At 44.9% G+C, this 22,237-nt stretch overlaps 1 protein-coding gene across 1 annotated transcript in view; it reads left to right on the plus strand.

Annotated features, from left to right (window-relative positions):
• npr3 (natriuretic peptide receptor 3) overlaps nt 1-22,237 on the plus strand; it is a 63,930-nt gene that overhangs the window by 15,362 nt on the left and 26,331 nt on the right. Inside the window, exons 2-3 of the mRNA XM_055918644.1 lie at nt 6,230-6,352; nt 15,800-15,975. Of these exons, the coding sequence (XP_055774619.1) occupies nt 6,230-6,352; nt 15,800-15,975 (299 nt within the window). The remainder of the gene's footprint in view (nt 1-6,229; nt 6,353-15,799; nt 15,976-22,237) is intronic.

The raw sequence follows: 22,237 nt of genomic DNA on the forward strand, positions 1-22,237 counted from the left end.
AAAGACTCAGGACTCTTTAAAAAAAAAATCTGTATGGCTGAAGCGTTACAGATTGCGTATATGGAAATGTTAAGGTCATTTCCCATTGAGCCGACACATGCAGTATTTTGCCGTGAATGCAGTATTTTTGCTGACACCGGAATCATTGCCTTTTTGAAATTGAAATCACGCTGTGAGGCTGTACTGCTGCGATACGGATTGAATAGAGCCCTCAGTGCCTTTATCCTCACAAGGTTAGCTATTGAAAGGGTATTGAAAACAGGGGTGCCAAAACATTTTTTTAACCACTTCCTTTTTAAGAAGAAAATGATCACTTCTTAAACAAAATCTCTATCTCTGGGTAATTGTATTATTATAAAATAATATAAATGTTCACCTTGGAGCATTCAATATAGTTATTATTTATTTAATACCGTCTTTTTTTTTGCTCATCTTTATCACGGGTGCCAATAATTATATACTGTCTGGTTGAGTCGAGAGTTAGGAGGGTCCTCATAGGCCTGTACTGTACTGTCTGGTTGAGTCCAGGGTTAGGAGGGTCCTCATAGGCCTGTACTGTACTGTCTGGTTGAGTCGAGAGTTAGGAGGGTCCTCATAGCCTGTCCTGTCTGGTTGAGTCCAGGGTTAGGAGGGTCCTCATAGGCCTGTACTGTCCTGTCTGGTTGAGTCCAGGGTTAGGAGGGTCCTCATAGCCTGTACTGTACTGTCTGGTTGAGTCCAGGGTTAGGAGGGTCCTCATAGCCTGTACTGTACTGTCTGGTTGAGTCCAGGGTTAGGAGGGTCCTCATAGCCTGTACTGTCTGGTTGAGTCCAGGGTTAGGAGGGTCCTCATAGGCCTGTACTGTCTGGTTGAGTCCAGAGTTAGGAGGGTCCTCATAGGCCTGTACTGTCTGGTTGAGTCCAGGGTTAGGAGGGTCCTCATAGGCCTGTACTGTCTGGTTGAGTCGAGAGTTAGGAGGGTCCTCATAGGCCTGTACTGTCTGGTTGAGTCCAGAGTTAGGAGGGTCCTCAGGCCTGTACTGTCTGGTTGAGTCCAGAGTTAGGAGGGTCCTCATAGGCCTGTACTGTCTGGTTGAGTCCAGAGTTAGGAGGGTCCTCAGGCCTGTACTGTCTGGTTGAGTCGAGAGTTAGGAGGGTCCTCATAGGCCTGTACTGTACTGTCTGGTTGAGTCCAGGGTTAGGAGGGTCCTCATAGCCTGTACTGTCTGGTTGAGTCCAGAGTTAGGAGGGTCCTCATAGGCCTGTACTGTCCTGTCTGGTTGAGTCCAGGGTTAGGAGGGTCCTCATAGCCTGTACTGTACTGTCTGGTTGAGTCCAGGGTTAGGAGGGTCCTCATAGCCTGTACTGTCTGGTTGAGTCCAGAGTTAGGAGGGTCCTCATAGCCTGTACTGTACTGTCTGGTTGAGTCCAGGGTTAGGAGGGTCCTCATAGCCTGTACTGTACTGTCTGGTTGAGTCCAGGGTTAGGAGGGTCCTCATAGCCTGTACTGTCTGGTTGAGTCCAGAGTTAGGAGGGTCCTCATAGCCTGTACTGTACTGTCTGGTTGAGTCCAGGGTTAGGAGGGTCCTCATAGGCCTGTACTGTACTGTCTGGTTGAGTCCAGGGTTAGGAGGGTCCTCATAGCCTGTACTGTCTGGTTGAGTCCAGAGTTAGGAGGGTCCTCATAGGCCTGTACTGTCCTGTCTGGTTGAGTCCAGGGTTAGGAGGGTCCTCATAGCCTGTACTGTACTGTCTGGTTGAGTCCAGGGTTAGGAGGGTCCTCATAGCCTGTACTGTCTGGTTGAGTCCAGAGTTAGGAGGGTCCTCATAGGCCTGTACTGTCTGGTTGAGTCGAGAGTTAGGAGGGTCCTCATAGGCCTGTACTGTCTGGTTGAGTCGAGAGTTAGGAGGGTCCTCATAGGCCTGTACTGTCTGGTTGAGTCGAGAGTTAGGAGGGTCCTCATAGGCCTGTACTGTACTGTCTGGTTGAGTCCAGGGTTAGGAGGGTCCTCATAGCCTGTACTGTCTGGTTGAGTCGAGAGTTAGGAGGGTCCTCATAGGCCTGTACTGTCCTGTCTGGTTGAGTCCAGGGTTAGGAGGGTCCTCATAGCCTGTACTGTACTGTCTGGTTGAGTCCAGGGTTAGGAGGGTCCTCATAGCCTGTACTGTCTGGTTGAGTCGAGAGTTAGGAGGGTCCTCATAGCCTGTACTGTACTGTCTGGTTGAGTCCAGGGTTAGGAGGGTCCTCATAGCCTGTACTGTCTGGTTGAGTCCAGAGTTAGGAGGGTCCTCATAGGCTGTACTGTACTGTCTGGTTGAGTCCAGGGTTAGGAGGGTCCTCATAGGCCTGTACTGTACTGTCTGGTTGAGTCCAGGGTTAGGAGGGTCCTCATAGCCTGTACTGTCTGGTTGAGTCCAGAGTTAGGAGGGTCCTCATAGGCTGTACTGTACTGTCTGGTTGAGTCCAGGGTTAGGAGGGTCCTCATAGACTGTACTGTCTGGTTGAGTCCAGAGTTAGGAGGGTCCTCATAGGCCTGTACTGTCTGGTTGAGTCCAGAGTTAGGAGGGTCCTCATAGGCCTGTCCTGTCTGGTTGAGTCCAGGGTTAGGAGGGTCCTCATAGCCTGTACTGTACTGTCTGGTTGAGTCCAGGGTTAGGAGGGTCCTCATAGCCTGTACTGTACTGTCTGGTTGAGTCCAGAGTTAGGAGGGTCCTCATAGGCCTGTACTGTCTGGTTGAGTCGAGAGTTAGGAGGGTCCTCATAGGCCTGTACTGTACTGTCTGGTTGAGTCCAGGGTTAGGAGGGTCCTCATAGCCTGTACTGTACTGTCTGGTTGAGTCCAGGGTTAGGAGGGTCCTCATAGCCTGTACTGTCTGGTTGAGTCCAGGGTTAGGAGGGTCCTCATAGGCCTGTACTGTACTGTCTGGTTGAGTCCAGGGTTAGGAGGGTCCTCATAGCCTGTACTGTCTGGTTGAGTCCAGAGTTAGGAGGGTCCTCATAGCCTGTACTGTACTGTCTGGTTGAGTCCAGGGTTAGGAGGGTCCTCATAGGCCTGTACTGTACTGTCTGGTTGAGTCCAGGGTTAGGAGGGTCCTCATAGCCTGTACTGTCTGGTTGAGTCCAGAGTTAGGAGGGTCCTCATAGGCCTGTACTGTCCTGTCTGGTTGAGTCCAGGGTTAGGAGGGTCCTCATAGCCTGTACTGTACTGTCTGGTTGAGTCCAGGGTTAGGAGGGTCCTCATAGCCTGTACTGTCTGGTTGAGTCCAGAGTTAGGAGGGTCCTCATAGGCCTGTACTGTCTGGTTGAGTCGAGAGTTAGGAGGGTCCTCATAGGCCTGTACTGTCTGGTTGAGTCGAGAGTTAGGAGGGTCCTCATAGGCCTGTACTGTCTGGTTGAGTCGAGAGTTAGGAGGGTCCTCATAGGCCTGTACTGTACTGTCTGGTTGAGTCCAGGGTTAGGAGGGTCCTCATAGCCTGTACTGTCTGGTTGAGTCGAGAGTTAGGAGGGTCCTCATAGGCCTGTACTGTCCTGTCTGGTTGAGTCCAGGGTTAGGAGGGTCCTCATAGCCTGTACTGTACTGTCTGGTTGAGTCCAGGGTTAGGAGGGTCCTCATAGCCTGTACTGTCTGGTTGAGTCGAGAGTTAGGAGGGTCCTCATAGCCTGTACTGTACTGTCTGGTTGAGTCCAGGGTTAGGAGGGTCCTCATAGCCTGTACTGTCTGGTTGAGTCCAGAGTTAGGAGGGTCCTCATAGGCTGTACTGTACTGTCTGGTTGAGTCCAGGGTTAGGAGGGTCCTCATAGGCCTGTACTGTACTGTCTGGTTGAGTCCAGGGTTAGGAGGGTCCTCATAGCCTGTACTGTCTGGTTGAGTCCAGAGTTAGGAGGGTCCTCATAGGCTGTACTGTACTGTCTGGTTGAGTCCAGGGTTAGGAGGGTCCTCATAGGCTGTACTGTACTGTCTGGTTGAGTCCAGGGTTAGGAGGGTCCTCATAGGCCTGTACTGTACTGTCTGGTTGAGTCCAGGGTTAGGAGGGTCCTCATAGCCTGTACTGTCTGGTTGAGTCCAGAGTTAGGAGGGTCCTCATAGGCCTGTACTGTCTGGTTGAGTCCAGAGTTAGGAGGGTCCTCACAGGCCTGTACTGTACTGTCTGGTTGAGTCCAGGGTTAGGAGGGTCCTCATAGGCCTTTACTGTCAGGTTGAGTCCAGAGTTAGGAGGGTCCTCATAGGCCTGTACTGTACTGTCTGGTTGAGTGCAGGGTTAGGATGGTGCTCTATGTAATTGTGCACTTATGAAACCACAAGAAGCAAGTGGGCACAACGTGCCATGTTCACGTGTGTGTACACTTTAATTTTGGGTGTAACCAAGGTGGTACAAGATAAATCATCAGCATTGATGCCTATTACTCTGATATCAACAGTTGTGTTTTTATTTCCTTCTACTTCTATAGAACCGACGACCTCAAACACCCGGTACTTCTATAGAACCGACGACCACAAACACCCGGTACTTCTATAGAACCGACGACTACAAACACCCGGTACTTCTATAGAACCGACGACCTCAAACACCCGGTACTTCTATAGAACCGACGACCACAAACACCCGGTACTTCTATAGAACCGACGACTACAAACACCCGGTACTTCTATAGAACCGACGACTACAAACACCCGGTACTTCTATAGAACCGACGACCTCAAACACCCGGTACTTCTATAGAACCGACGACTACAAACACCCGGTACTTCTATAGAACCGACGACTACAAACACCCGGTACTTCTATAGAACCGACGACCTCAAACACCCGGTACTTCTATAGAACCGACGACTACAAACACCCGGTACTTCTATAGAACCGACGACTACAAACACCCGGTACTTCTATAGAACCGACGACCTCAAACACCCGGTACTTCTATAGAACCGACGACCTCAAACACCCGGTACTTCTATAGAACCGACGACCACAAACACCCGGTACTTCTATAGAACCGACGACTACAAACACCCGGTACTTCTATAGAACCGACGACTACAAACACCCGGTACTTCTATAGAACCGACGACTACAAACACCCGGTACTTCTATAGAACCGACGACTACAAACGCCCGGTACTTCTATAGAACCGACGACTACAAACGCCCGGTACTTCTATAGAACCGACGACTACAAACACCCGGTACTTCTATAGAACCGACGACTACAAACACCCGGTACTTCTATAGAACCGACGACTACAAACACCCGGTACTTCTATAGAACCGACGACTACAAACACCCGGTACTTCTATAGAACCGACGACTACAAACACCCGGTACTTCTATAGAACCGACGACTACAAACACCCGGTACTTCTATAGAACCGACGACTACAAACACCCGGTACTTCTATAGAACCGACGACTACAAACACCCGGTACTTCTATAGAACCGACGACTACAAACACCCGGTACTTCTATAGAACCGACGACTACAAACACCCGGTACTTCTATAGAACCGACGACTACAAACACCCGGTACTTTTATAGAACCGACGACTACAAACACCCGGTACTTTTATAGAACCGACGACTACAAACACCCGGTATTTCTATAGAACCGACAACTACAAACACCCGGTACTTCTATAGAACCGACGACTACAAACACACGGTACTTCTATAGAACCGACGACTACAAACACACGGTACTTCTATAGAACCAACGACTACAAACACCCGGTACTTCTATAGAACCGACGACTACAAACACCCGGTACTTCTATAGAACCGACGACTACAAACACCCGGTACTTCTATAGAACCGACGACTACAAACACCCGGTACTTCTATAGAACCAACAACTACAATGGCACCCTATTCCCTATATAGTGCACCACTTTAGATCAGAGCCTCATGGGAATAGAGTGCCATTTGGGACGTAACCTAAGACTGCATCAGACCAGACATGTTGGGCAGGATGGTTTGAATCTATTTAATCGCACAAGGATCATAATTTTTTTATTTGTGCTTCGATTTTAAGTTTTAAGAAACGACAAATAAGGATTGGGTGTTGTATTAAACCTGTAGCGAGAATACAGGCATCCTTTCCATTACAGCTTTAAGAAAAGGATTTTATCAATTGTTCTGTGAACATTGTTTTCTGAAACGGTCTCCTACATTATATACTGTATGTATTTCTAGTCTTGTTGAAACTGGGTTGAGTCGTAACACTGTTTCCTCCGTGTCGTTTCCTTGCAGTTGTTATCATGTGTGCGGGAGCAGACGTTGTCCGAGACATCATGCTAGCAGTTCACAGAAGGAGGCTCACCAACGGCAGCTACATCTTCTTCAACATCGAACTCTTCAACTCCTCGTCCTACGGTAAAAATACACATCAGCACAACGTCGCCAGCCCTACATATATACTCTGTTGTTCCCAGGCCTACATATATACTCTGTTGTTCTCAGCTCTACATATATACTTTTGTTCCCAGCCCTACATATATACTCTGTTGTTCCCTACATATATACTCTGTTGTTCCCTACATATATACTCTGTTGTTCCCAGCCCTACATATATACTCTGTTGTTCCCTACATATATACTCTGTTGTGCCCTACATATATACTCTGTTGTTCCCTACATATATACTCAGTTGTTCTCAGCTCTACATATATACTTTTATTCCCAGCCCTACACATATACTCTGTTGTTCCCTACATATATACTCTGTTGTTCCCTACATATATACTCTGTTGTTCCCTACATATATACTCTGTTGTTCCCTACATATATACTCTGTTGTTCCCTACATATATACTCTGTTGTTCCCTACATATATACTCTGTTGTTCCCTACATATATACTCTGTTGTTCCCAGCCCTACATATATACTCTGTTGTTCCCTACATATATACTCTGTTGTTCCCAGCCCTACATATATACTCTGGTGTTCCCTACATATATACTCTGGTGTTCCCTACATATATACTCTGGTGTTCCCTACATATATACTCTGGTGTTCCCTACATATATACTCTGGTGTTCCCTACATATATACTCTGTTGTTCCCTACATATATACTCTGTTGTTCCCTACATATATACTCTGTTGTTCCCTACATATATACTCTGTTGTTCCCTACATATATACTCTGTTGTTCCCTACATATATACTCTGTTGTTCCCTACATATATACTCTGTTGTTCCCAGCCCTACATATATACTCTGTTGTTCCCTACATATATACTCAGTTCTCAGCTCTACATATATACTTTTATTCCCAGCCCTACATATATACTCTGTTGTTCCCTACATATATACTCTGGTGTTCCCAGCCCTACATATATACGCTGTTGTTCCCTACATATATACTCTGTTGTTCCCAGCCCTACATATATACTCTGTTGTTCCCTACATATATACTCTGTTGTTCCCTACATATATACTCTGTTGTTCCCTACATATATACTCTGTTGTTCTCAGCCCTACATATATATTCTGTTGTTCCCTACATATATACTCTGTTGTTCCCTACAAATATACTCTGTTGTTCCCTACATATATACTCTGTTGTTCCCAGCCCTACATACATACTCTGTTGTTCCCTACATACATACTCTGTTGTTCCCTACATATATACTCTGTTGTTCCCTACATATATACTCTGTTGTTCCCTACATATATACTCTGTTGTTCCCTACATATATACTCTGTTGTTCCCTACATATATACTCTGTTGTTCCCTACATTTATACTCTGGTGTTCCCTACATATATATACTGGTGTTCCCTACATATATACTCTGTTGTTCCCTACATATATACTTTGTTGTTCCCTACATATATACTCTGTTGTTCCCTACATATATACTCTGTTGTTCCCTACATATATACTCTGGTGTTCCCTACATATATACTCTGGTGTTCCCTACATATATACTCTGGTGTTCCCTACATATATACTCTGGTGTTCCCTACATATATACTCTGGTGTTCCCAGCCCTACATATATACTCTGGTGTTCCCAGCCCTACATATATACTCTGTTGTTCCCTACATATATACTCTGTTGTTCCCTACATATATACTCTGTTGTTCCCTACATATATACTCTGTTGTTCCCTACATATATACTCTGTTGTTCCCTACATATATACTCTGTTGTTCTCAGCTCTACATATATACTTTTATTCCCAGCCCTACATATATACTCTGTTGTTCCCTACATATATACTCTGTTGTTCCCTACATATATACTCTGTTGTTCCCAGCCCTACATATATACTCTGGTGTTCCCTACATATATACTCTGGTGTTCCCTACATATATACTCTGGTGTTCCCTACATATATACTCTGGTGTTCCCTACATATATACTCTGGTGTTCCCTACATATATACTCTGTTGTTCCCTACATATATACTCTGTTGTTCCCTACATATATACTCTGTTGTTCCCTACATATATACTCTGTTGTTCCCTACATATATACTCTGTTGTTCCCTACATATATACTCTGTTGTTCCCTACATATATACTCTGTTGTTCCCAGCCCTACATATATACTCTGTTGTTCCCTACATATATACTCAGTTCTCAGCTCTACATATATACTTTTATTCCCAGCCCTACATATATACTCTGTTGTTCCCTACATATATACTCTGGTGTTCCCAGCCCTACATATATACTCTGTTGTTCCCTACATATATACTCTGTTGTTCCCAGCCCTACATATATACTCTGTTGTTCCCTACATATATACTCTGTTGTTCCCTACATATATACTCTGTTGTTCCCTACATATATACTCTGTTGTTCTCAGCCCTACATATATATTCTGTTGTTCCCTACATATATACTCTGTTGTTCCCTACAAATATACTCTGTTGTTCCCTACATATATACTCTGTTGTTCCCAGCCCTACATACATACTCTGTTGTTCCCTACATACATACTCTGTTGTTCCCTACATATATACTCTGTTGTTCCCTACATATATACTCTGTTGTTCCCTACATATATACTCTGTTGTTCCCTACATATATACTCTGTTGTTCCCTACATATATACTCTGTTGTTCCCTACATTTATACTCTGGTGTTCCCTACATATATATACTGGTGTTCCCTACATATATACTCTGTTGTTCCCTACATATATACTTTGTTGTTCCCTACATATATACTCTGTTGTTCCCTACATATATACTCTGTTGTTCCCTACATATATACTCTGTTGTTCCCTACATATATACTCTGGTGTTCCCTACATATATACTCTGGTGTTCCCTACATATATACTCTGGTGTTCCCTACATATATACTCTGGTGTTCCCTACATATATACTCTGGTGTTCCCAGCCCTACATATATACTCTGGTGTTCCCAGCCCTACATATATACTCTGTTGTTCCCTACATATATACTCTGTTGTTCCCTACATATATACTCTGTTGTTCCCTACATATATACTCTGTTGTTCCCTACATATATACTCTGTTGTTCCCTACATATATACTCTGTTGTTCCCTACATATATACTCTGTTGTTCCCTACATATATACTCTGTTGTTCTCAGCTCTACATATATACTTTTATTCCCAGCCCTACATATATACTCTGTTGTTCCCTACATATATACTCTGTTGTTCCCTACATATATACTCTGTTGTTCCCTACATTTATACTCTGGTGTTCCCTACATTTATACTCTGGTGTTCCCTACATATATACACTGGTGTTCCCTACATATATACTCTGTTGTTCCCTACATATATACTCTGTTGTTCCCTACATATATACTCTGTTGTTCCCTACATATATACTCTGTTGTTCCCAGCCCTACATATATACTCTGGTGTTCCCTACATATATACTCTGGTGTTCCCTACATATATACTCTGGTTTTCCCTACATATATACTCTGGTGTTCCCAGCCCTACATATATACTCTGGTGTTCCCTACATATATACTCTGGTGTTCCCTACATATATACGTTGGTGTTCCCTACATATATACTCTGTTGTTCCCTACATATATACTCTGTTGTTCTCAGCCCTACATATATATTCTGTTGTTCCCTACATATATACTCTGTTGTTCCCAGCCCTACATATATACTCTGTTGTTCCCTACATATATACTCTGTTGTTCCCTACATATATACTCTGTTGTTCCCTACATATATGCTCTGTTGTTCTCAGCTCTACATATATACTCTGTTGTTCCCTACATATATACTCTGTTGTTCCCTACATATATACTCTGTTGTTCCCAGCCCTACATATATACTCTGTTGTTCCCTACATATATACTCTGTTGTTCCCTACATATATACTCTGTTGTTCCCTACATATATGCTCTGTTGTTCTCAGCTCTACATATATACTCTGTTGTTCCCTACATATATACTCTGTTGTTCCCTACATATATACTCTGTTGTTCCCAGCCCTACATATATACTCTGTTGTTCCCTACATATATACTCTGTTGTTCCCTACATATATACTCTGTTGTTCCCTACATATATACTCTGTTGTTCCCTACATATATACTCTGTTGTTCCCTACATATATACTCTGTTGTTCCCAGCCCTACAGAGTATATATGTCCTGTGTAGCTCAGTTGGTAGAGCATGGCGCTTGCAACGCCAGGGTTGTGGGTTTGATTCCCACGGGGGGCCAGTACAAAAAAGTATGAATGTATGTACTTGTAAGTCGCTCTGGATAAGAGCGTCTGCTAAATGACCTAAATGTAAATGTAAATATATACTCTGTTGTTCCCAGCCCTACATATATACTCTGTTGTTCCCTACATATATACTCTGTTGTTCCCAGCCCTACATATATATTCTGTTGTTCCCTACATATATACTCTGTTGTTCCCTACATATATACTCTGTTGTTCCCAGCTCTACATATATACTCTGTTGTTCCCTACATATATACTCAGTTGTTCCCAGCCCTACATATATACTCTGTTGTTCCCTACATATTAACTCTGTTGTTCCCTACATATATACTCTGTTGTTCCCTACATATATACTCTGTTGTTCCCTACATATATACTCTGTTGTTCCCTACATATATACTCTGTTGTTCCCTACATATATACTCTGTTATTCCCTACATATATACTCTGTTGTTCCCTACATATATACTCTGTTGTTCCCTACATATATACTCTGTTGTTCCCTACATATATACTCTGTTGTTCCCAGCCCTACATACAGTGCCTTCGGAAAGTATTCAGACCCCTTGAATTTAGTTTCGTTACAGCCTTATATTAAAATGGATTAAATAAATGTCCTCAGCCATCTACACCCCATATTAAAAATGTGAATACAGGTTTGCAGAAATGTTTACAAATGTATATGTAAGTATTCAGCCCCTTTGCTATGAGACTCGAAATCTTTGAGAGTTCTACAACTTGATTGGAGTTCACCTGTGGTACATTTTAAATTGATTGGACATGATTTGGAAAGGCAAACACCTGTCTATATAAGGTCCCACAGTTGACAGTGCATGTCAGAACAAAAACCAAGCCATGAGGTCGAAAGAATTGTCCGTAGAGCTCCGAGACAGGATTGTGTCGAGGCACAGATCTGGGGTACCAAAACATTTCTGCAACATTGAAGGTCCCCAAGAATAGAGTGGCCTCCATCATTCTTAATTGGAAGAAGTTTGGAACCACCAAGACTCTTTCTAGAGCTGGCCGCCTGGCCAAACTGAGCAATTGGGGGAGAATGGCCTTGGTCAGGGAGGTGACCAAGAACCTAATGGTCACACTGACAGAGCTCCAGAGTTCCTCTGTGGAGATGGTTGTCCTTCTGGAAGGTTCTCCCATCTCTGCAACACTCCACCAATCAGGCCTTTTTGGTAGAGTGGCCAGACGGAAGCCACTCCTCAGTAAAAGACACATGACAACACGCTTGGAGTTTGCCAAAAGGAACTTATTAAAGACTCTCAGACCATGAGAAACAAGATTCTCTGGTCTGATGAAACCAAGATTGAACTCTTTGGCCTGAATGCCAAGTGTCACATAGCTCCTACACCAGTGTGAATGCTATGTACACTACATACTGTATTACAGTAGGCCTAGCCCCTATACCAGTGTGAAAACATCCTGTGGCGAACTGCAATAGCATCGAAGAGCCCCCGCGATATGCAACTGTTCAGGGAAGTCAGGAACCAATACACGCAGTCAGTCAGGAAAGCAAAGGCCAGCTTTTTCAAGCAGAAATTTGCATCCTGTAGCTCTAACTCCAAAAAGTTCTGGGATACTGTAAAGTCCATGGAAAACAAGAGCACCTCGTCCCAGCTGCCCACTGCACTGAGGCTAGGTAACACGGTCACCACTGATAAGTCCGTGATAATCGAAAACTTCAACAAACATTTCTCAATGGTTGGCCATGCCTTCCTCCTGGCGACTCCAACCTTGGCCAACAGCCCCGCCCCCGCTGCTACTCGCCCAAGCCTCCCCAGCTTCTCCTTTACCCATATCCAGATAGCAGATGTTCTGAAAGAGCTGGAAAACCTGGACCCATACAAATCAGCTGGGCTTGACAATCTGGACCCCGTATTTCTGAAACTGTCCGCCGCCATTGTCGCACCCCCTATTACCAGCCTGTTCAACCTCTCCTTCGTATCATCTGAGATCCCCAAGAATTGGAAAGCTGCCGCGGTCATCCCCCTCTTCAAAGGGGGAGACACCCTGGACCCAAACTGTTACAGACCTATATCCATCCTGCCCTGCCTATCTAAGGTCTTCGAAAGCCAAGTCAACAAACAGATCACTGACCATCTCGAATCCCACCGTACCTTCTCCGCTGTGCAATCCGGTTTCCGAGCCGGTCACGGGTGCACCTCAGCCACGCTCAAGGTACTAAACGATATCATAACCGCCATCGATAAAAGACATTACTGTGCAGCCGTCTTCATCGACCTGGCCAAGGCTTTCGACTCTGTCAATCACCATATTCTTATCGGCAGACTCAGTAGCCTCGGTTTTTCTAATGACTGCCTTGCCTGGTTCACCAACTACTTTGCAGACAGAGTTCAGTGTGTCAAATCGGAGGGCATGTTGTCCGGTCCTCTGGCAGTCTATGGGGGTACCACAGGGTTCAATTCTCGGGCCGACTCTTTTCTCTGTATACATCAATGATGTTGCTCTTGCTGCGGGCAATTCCCTGATCCACCTCTACCCAGACGACATCATTCTGTATACTTCCGGCCCTTCCTTGGACACTGTGCTATCTAACCTCCAAACGAGCTTCAATGCCATACAACACTCCTTCCGTGGCCTCCAACTGCTCTTAAACGCTAGTAAAACCAAATGCATGCTTTTCAACCGTTCGCTGCCTGCACCCGCACGCCCGACTAGCATCACCACCCTGGACGGTTCCGACCTAGAATATGTGGACATCTATAAGTACCTAGGTGTCTGGCTAGACTGCAAACTCTCCTTCCAGACTCATATCAAACATCTCCAATCCAAAATCAAATCTAGAGTCGGCTTTCTATTCCGCAACAAAGCCTCCTTCACTCACGCCGCCAAACTTACCCTAGTAAAACTGACTATCCTACCGATCCTCGACTTCGGCGATGTCATCTACAAAATAGCTTCCAATACTCTACTCAGCAAACTGGATGCAGTTTATCACAGTGCCATCCGTTTTGTTACTAAAGCACCTTATACGACCCACCACTGCGACCTGTATGCCCTAGTCGGCTGGCCCTCGCTACATGTTCGTCGTCAGACCCACTGGCTCCAGGTCATCTACAAAGCTATGGTAGGTAAAGTACCGCCTTATCTCAGTTCACTGGTCACGATGGCTACACCCACCCGTAGCACGCGCTCCAGCAGGTGTATCTCACTGATCATCCCTAAAGCCAAAACCTCATTTGGACGCCTTTCCTTCCAGTTCTCTGCTGCCTGCGACTGGAACGAATTGCAAAAATCTCTGAAGTTGGAGACTTTTATTTCCCTCAACAACTTTAAAAATCTGCTATCCGAGCAGCTAACCGATCGCTGCAGCTGTACATAGTCCATCTGTAAACTACCCACCCAATTTACCTACCTCACCCCCCATACTGCTTTTATTTATTTACTTTTCTGCTCTTTTGCACACCAGTATCTCTTCTTGCACATGATCATCTGATGATTTATCACTCCAGTGTTAATCTGCTAAATTGTATGTACACTTGTATGTACACTACATACTGTATTTACAGTAGGCCTAGCCCCTATACCAGTGTGGATGCTATGTACACTATACTGTATTTACAGTAGGCCTAGCCCCTATACCAGTGTGGAAGCTATGTACACTATACTGTATTTACAGTAGGAGCCCCTATACCAGTGTGGAAGCTGTGTACACTATACTGTATTTACAGTAGGAGCCCCTATACCAGTGTGGATGCTATGTACACTATACTGTATTTACAGTAGGCCTAGCCCCTATACCAGTGTGGATGCTATGTACACTATACTGTATTTACAGTAGGAGCCCCTATACAAGTGTGGATGCTATGTACACTACATACTGTATTTACAGTAGGCCTAGCCCCTATACCAGTGTGGATGCTATGTACACTACATACTGTATTTACAGTAGGCCTAGCCCCTATACCAGTGTGGAAGCTATGTACACTACATACTGTATTTACAGTAGGCCTAGCCCCTATACCAGTGTGGATGCTATGTACACTACATACTGTATTTACAGTAGGAGCCCGTATATCAGTGTGGAAGCTATTGAAGACATATAATTACTTAAAACAATGTGGACTGTAAATGGGTTCAAGTCAACCTATTTAGCAAAGATGGGATACATTTTGTTATTTTGTTTCTGTAAGCCATTTAACAAACTAACATTGGAATTGGAGTTGATTCCAAGGCAATAAATAACAGACTGTAAATACACAACTTGAAACAACCACGTATTTTCGCACCTTCTGATTGGCCAGTAATGGGCCAAGCCTCAACACAACTTGCTTATTCATCAAAACCCAGCCCTTTCGCACCAACGCCAGCAAGTGCGCCGATAATTGTGATCGTGAAAATAGCAACAATATTTCTGACACACTACTGAACCCATAGCACTACTGAACCCATAGCGCTACTGAACCCATAGCGCTACTGAACCCATAGCACTACTGAACCCATAGCGCTACTGAACCCATAGCGCTACTGAACCCATAGCGCTACTGAACCCATAGCGCTACTGAACCCATAGCGCTACTGAACCCATAGCACTACTGAACCCATAGCGCTACTGCCTGCGATTAGATTCACCCGTTAGGTTTGTTAAAATAGAACCCCATGTTTTAATGCTTAGATTTACTCTGCTATAGGTTTGTTAAACTAGAACCCCATGTATGAATGCTTGGCCATGTTTTAATGCTTGGCCATGTTTTAATGCTTGGCCATGTTTTAATGCTTGGCCATGTTTTAATGCTTGGCCATGTTTTAATGCTTGGCCATGTTTTAATGCTTGGCCATGTTTTAATGCTTGGCCATGTTTTAATGCTTGGCCATGTTTTAATGCTTGGCCATGTTTTAATGCTCGGCCATGTTTTAATGCTCGGCCATGTTTTAATGCTCGGCCATGTTTTAATGCATGGCCATGTTTTAATGCTTGGCCATGTTTTAATGCTTGGCCATGTTTTAATGCTTGGCTATGTTTTAATGCTTGTCCGGAGTAAAGGCCTTCCCACTATGCACATCTCCACACCCAGGGCTGCACTACATGGTTATAGACAAACTTTTCAACATGTCAAAAAATGTCACCTCTTTTTCATCTCTCCCTGTTTGGTATCCTAGGCAACGGCTCGTGGAAGCGAGGGGATAGGTACGACAGTGAAGCGCGACAGGCGTACTCTGCCCTCAACACGGTCACGCTGCTCCGGACGGTCAAACCAGAGTTTGTCAACTTCTCCCTGGAGGTCAAGAGATCAATTCAGAAGGCTGGACTACCGGACTGTGACGACTGTGACAATGTTAGTATGTCAGGCATCCTAAACTCTTAGTGTATGTACAGTAGGTCTGGCACCCTACACCCTAAACTCTTACTGTATGTGCAGTAGGTTTGGCACCCTACACCCTAAACTCTTAGTGTATGTGCAGTAGGTCTGGCACCCTACACCCTAAACTCTTACTGTATGTGCAGTAGGTTTGGCACCCTACACCCTAAACTCTAAGTGTATGTGCAGTAGGTCTGGCACCCTACACCCTAAACTCTTACTGTATGTGCAGTCGGTTTGGCACCCTACACCCTAAACTCTTAGTGTACGTACAGTAGGTCTGGCACCCTAAACTCTTAGTGTACGTACAGTAGGTCTGGCACCCTACACCCTAAACTCTTAGTGTACGTGCAGTAGGTTTGGCACCCTACACCCTAAACTCTTAGTGTACGTGCAGTAGGTTTGGCACCCTACACCCTAAACTCTTAGTGTACGTACAGTAGGTCTGGCACCATAGACCGTAGTCCCTTAGACCCTACCTCCTAGAGACCCTTAACTGTGACGATGTATGTACATCTGGCACCCTAAACCAATTGTTAACTGTGAATACTATGAAATAACACATATGGAATCATGTAGTAACCAAAAAAGTGTTAAACAAATCAAAATATTTTTTCGATTTTAGATTTTTCAAAGTAGCCACCCTTTGCTTTGATGACAGCTTTGCACACTCTTGGCATTCTCAACCAGCTTCACCTGGAATGCTTTTCCAACAGTCTTGAAGGAGTTCCCACATATGCTGAGCACTTGTTGGCTGCTTTTCCTTCACTCTGCGGTCTGACTCATCCCAAGCCATCTCAATTTGGTTGAGATCGGGGGGTTGTGGAGGCCAGCTCATCTGATGCAGCATTTCATCATTCTCCTTCTTGGTAAAATAGCCCTTATACAGCCTGCAGGTGTGTTGGGTCATTGTCCTGTGGAAAAACAAATGATAGTCCCACTAAGCCTAAACCAGATGGGATGGCGTATCGCTGCAGAATGCTGTGGTAGCCATGCTGGTTAAGTGTGCCTTGAATTCTAAATAAATCATAGATTGTGTCACCAGCAAAGCACTCCCACACTATAACACTTCTTCCTCCATGCTTTATGATGGGAAATACAAATTCGGAGATCATCCGTTCACCCACACCGCGTCTCACAAAGACACGGCGGTTGGAACCAAAAATCTCACAATTTGACTCCAGGCCAAAGGACAGATTTCCACCGGTCTAATGTCCATTGCTCTTGTTTCTTGGCCCAAGCAAGTCTCTTCTTCTTATGGTGTCCTTTAGTAGTGATTTCTTTGCAGCAATTCGACCATGAAGGCCTGATTCACTCAGTCTCCTCTGAACAGTTGATGTTAAGATGTGTCTGTTACTTGAACTCAGAGAAGCACTTATTTGGGTTGCAATTTCTGAGGCTGGTAACTCTGATGAACTTATCCTCTGCAGCAGAGGTAACTCTGGGTCTTCCTTTCCTGTGGCGGTCCTCATGACAGCCAGTTTCATCATAGCGCTTGATGGTTTTTTGCGACTGCACTTGAAGAAACTTTAAAAGTTCTTGAAATTTTCTGTATTGGCTGACCTTCATGTCTTAAAGTAATGATGGACTGTCATTTCTCTTTGCTTATTTGAGCTGTTCTTGACATAATATGGACTCTGTATTTTATCATAGGGCTATATTCTGTATACCAACCCTACCTTGTCACAACACAACTATTTGTGTTTACTACATGTCTGTGCTATGCTAGCCCCAGCGGCTGGGGGGTGGTGTGTGTGTGTGTGTGTGTGTGTGTGTGTGTGTGTGTGTGTGTGTGTGTGTGTGTGTGTGTGTGTGTGTGTGTGTGTGTGTGTGTACTACATGTCTGTGCTAGTCTAGACCCAGCGGCTGGGGTGTGTGTGTGTGTGTGTGTACTACATGTCTGTGCTATGCGGCTGGGGAGCCTCTCCAGTTAGTCTTTAAACACAGTGCTGAGTTGAGTAAAGGTAACGATTACATAACGGACTGGGCCATACGCTCTTAGAAAAAGGATTCCAAAAGGGTTCTTCGGCTGTCCTCAGAGATGATGAGGGGAGCATTAGGGGGGTGGAGGGGAGCTTTAGGGGGGGGGGGTGTAGGGGAGGATTAGGGGGGGTGGAGGGGAGCATTGGGGGGGGGGTGGAGGGGAGGATTAGGGGGGGTGGAGGGGAGCATTAGGGGGGGTGGGTGTAGGAGAGGTTTGGGGGGGTGGAGGGGAGCATTGGGGGGGGTGGAGGGGAGGATTAGGGGGGGTGGAGGGGAGCATTAGGGGGGGGGGTGTAGGAGAGGATTAGGGGGGGTGGAGGGGAGCATTGGGGGGGGGGTGTAGGGGAGGATTAGGGGGGGGGTGGAGGGGAGCATTAGGGGGGGGTGTAGGGGAGCATTAGGGGGGGTGTAGGGGAGGATTAGGGGGGGTGGAGGGGAGCATTAGGGGGGGGTGTAGGAGAGGATTAGGGGGGGTGGAGGGGAGCATTGGGGGGGGGGGTGGAGGGGAGGATTAGGGGGGGGTGGAGGGGAGCATTAGGGGGGGGGGGGTGGGGGGGAGCATTAGGGGGGGGTGGAGGGGAGGATTAGGGGGGGGGTGGAGGGGAGGATTAGGGGGGGTGGAGGGGAGCCGTAGGGGAATAGAAGGGAGAGGATAGGGGGTAGAGGGGAGATAATACGGGGGAGAGGATAGGGCCATATTTTACCAGTACCACCCCCTACTCCTACTTTAGGATTCCCTGAAATATAAACATAACACACCAAACTCTCTGGCCTGGACCAGTTGTTCGCTAGTTAGCTGGTGCCCCAAGCTGAGGTAATGTGAAGTTCTTTCACTATGGCAGAGAGGATCAGGGGGGGATGTCTGGGAGGGAGAAAGGAGGCGTTATTCATGGGGGAATTCAGCACCGCTAATTCCTAGGCTGCTCGTCAGATATATGTAAATTATACACGCCAGCCACAACCAACCTCAACCAGCCTCAACCATCACAAGAGACTTCATTGTCAACAAACCGTTCAGCTAGGGCTATGCAGGAGGAGGGAGAGAGGGAGAGAAAGATTTCTTTTCACATGGCCGTGGGTTGAGACAGGGATGCAGCTTAAGCCCCACCTTCTTTAACATACAGTTGAAGTCAGAAGTTTAGATACACTTAGGTTGCAGTCAGTAAAACTAATTTTTCAACCACTCCACAAATTTCTTGTTAACAAACTATAGTTTTGGCAAGTCGGTTAGGACATCTACTTTGTGCATGACACAAGTCATTTTTCCAACAATTGTTTACAGACAGATTATTTTACTTATAATTCACTGTATCACAATTCCAGTGGGTCAGAAGTTTGCATAAGTTTGCATTGAATGTGCCTTTTAAACAGCTTGTAAAATTCCAGAAATGATGTCATGGCTTTAGAAGCTTCTGATCAGCTAATTGGCATCATTTGAGTACCTGTGGATGTATTTCAAGGCCTACCTTCAAACTCAGTGCCTCTTCGCTTGACATCATTGGAAAATGAAAAGAAATCAGCCAAGACCTCAGAAAAGAATTGGAGACCTGCACAAGTCTGGTTCATCTTTGGGAGCAATTTCCAAACGCCTGAAGGTACCACGTTCATCTCTACAAACATTAGTACGCAAGTATAAACACCATGGGACCACGCAGCCGTCATACCGCTCAGGAAGGAGACGCATTCTGTCTCCTAGAGATGAACGAACTTTGGTGCGAAAAGTGCAAATCAATCCCAGAACAACAGCAAAGAACCTTGTGAATTTGCTGGAGGAAACAGTTACAAAAGTGTCTATATCCACAGTAAAACGAGTCCTATATCGACATAACCTGAAAGGCCCCTCAGCAAGGAAGAAGCCATTGCTTCACAACCGCCATAAAAAGCCAGATTACGGTTTGCAACTGCACATGGGGACAAAGATCGTACTTTTTGGAGAAATGTCCTCTGGTCTGATGAAACAAAAATAGAACTGTTTGGCCATAATGACCATCGTTATGTTTGGAGGAAAAAAGGGGAAGCTTGCAAGCCGAAGAACACCATCCCAACTGTGAAGCACAAGGGTGGCAGCATCATGTTGTGCAATAAAATGCAAATTAATAACTTAAAAATCATACAATGTGATTTTCTTGATTTTTGTTTTAGATTCCGTCTCTCACAGTTGAAGTGTACCTATGATAAAAATTACAGACCTCTACATGCTTTGTAAGTAGGAAAATCTGCAAAATCGGCAGTGTGTCAAATACTTGTTTTCCCCACTGTATGTCCCTCAGATTACACAGACACACAAAGAATTTGATAAACTCACATATATATTGGCTGAAATATCACAGTGTGCAATCACAGCAGCAAGATGTGTGATCTGTTACCACAAAAATAGGGCAACTAGTGAAGAACAAACACCATTGTGAATACAAACTATGTTTATTTATTTTCCCTTTTGTACTTTAACTATTTGCACATCGTTACAACATTGTATATAGACAAATATACTTGCTTTGGCAATGTAAACATATGTTTCCAATGCCAATAAATCCCCTTGCAGAGAGAGAGAGAGAGAGAGAGCGCAGGGAGAGAGAGAGAGCGCAGGGAGAGAGAGAGAGCACAGGGAGAGAGAGAGAGCGCAGAGAGAGAGAGCGGAGGGAGAGAGAGAGCACAGGGAGAGAGAACACAGAAAGAGAGAGCGCAGGGAGAGAGAGAGAGCAGAGAGAATTTAAGTGGATGGCCATATCTCCAATATTTCTATCCAATCACAACCAGTAGGTGGGTGTGTTGCGTTAGAGCTCTGATATTACGTTCACTAACATGACACACAGTACGCAGTTAAAAGGACTTTGATTTGTGTCAGGAATCAAGACAAGAACAGGCTCTGAACGTCAAGAACAGACCGGTGCTTTTCAACGTCTCCAAACACATTCAGTCCTGACCAACGTCTCCAAACACATTCAGTCCTGACCAACGTCTCCAAACATATTCAGTCCTGACCAACGTCTCCAAACACATTCAGTCCTGACCAACGTCTCCAAACACATTCAGCCCTGACCAACGTCTCCAAACACATTCAGTCCTGACCAACGTCTCCAAACACATTCAGTCCTGACCAACGTCTCCAAACACATTCAGTCCTGACCAACGTCTCCAAACACATTCAGTCCTGACCAACGTCTCCAAACACATTCAGTCCTGACCAACGTCTCCAAACACATTCAGTCCTGACCAACGTCTCCAAACACATTCAGTCCTGACCAACGTCTCCAAACACATTCAGCCCTGACCAACGTCTCCAAACACATTCAGCCCTGACCAACGTCTCCAAACACATTCAGTCCTGACCAACGTCTCCAAACACATTCAGTCCTGACCAACGTCTCCAAACACATTCAGCCCTGACCAACGTCTCCAAACACATTCAGCCCTGACCAACGTCTCCAAACACATTCAGCCCTGACCAACGTCTCCAAACACATTCAGCCCTGACCAACGTCTCCAAACCAACGTCTCCAAACATATTTTTGAGAAATATTTAACTTTCACACATTAACAAGTCCAATACAGCAAATGAAAGATAAACATCTTGTGAATCCAGTCAACATGTCCGATTTTTTAAAATGTTTTACAATGAAAACACCACGTATATTTATGTTAGCTCACCACCAAATACAAAAAAGCACAGACATTTCTTTCACAGCACAGGTAGCATGCACAAAACCAACCTAACTAACCAAGAACCAACCAAACTAACCAAGAAACAACTTCATCAGATGACAGTCTTATAACATGTTACAAAATAAATCTATGTTTTGTTCGAAAGATGTGCATATTTGAGCTATAAATCAGTTTTACATTGCAGCTACCATCACAGCTACCGTCACAAATAGCACCGAAGCAGCCAGAGTAATTATAGAGACCAACGTGGAATACCTAAATACTCATCATAAAACATTTCTGAAAAATGCATGGTGTACAGCAAATGAAAGACAAGCATCTTGTGAATCCAGCCAATATTTCAGATTTTTTAAGTGTTTTACAGCGAAAACACAATATAGCATTATATTAGCTTACCACAATAGCCAGAAACACAAGCCATTTACCAGCAGCAAAAGTTAGCGATCGTAACAAACCAGCAAAAGATATATAATTTTTGACTAACCTTGATAAGCTTCATCAGATGACAGTCCTATAACATCAGGTTATACATACACTTATGTTTTGTTCGAAAATGTGCATATTTAGAGCTGAAATCAGTGGTTATACATTG

This window comes from Salvelinus fontinalis, chromosome 4 (assembly GCF_029448725.1).
Source record: "Salvelinus fontinalis isolate EN_2023a chromosome 4, ASM2944872v1, whole genome shotgun sequence".
NCBI lineage: Eukaryota > Metazoa > Chordata > Actinopteri > Salmoniformes > Salmonidae > Salvelinus > Salvelinus fontinalis.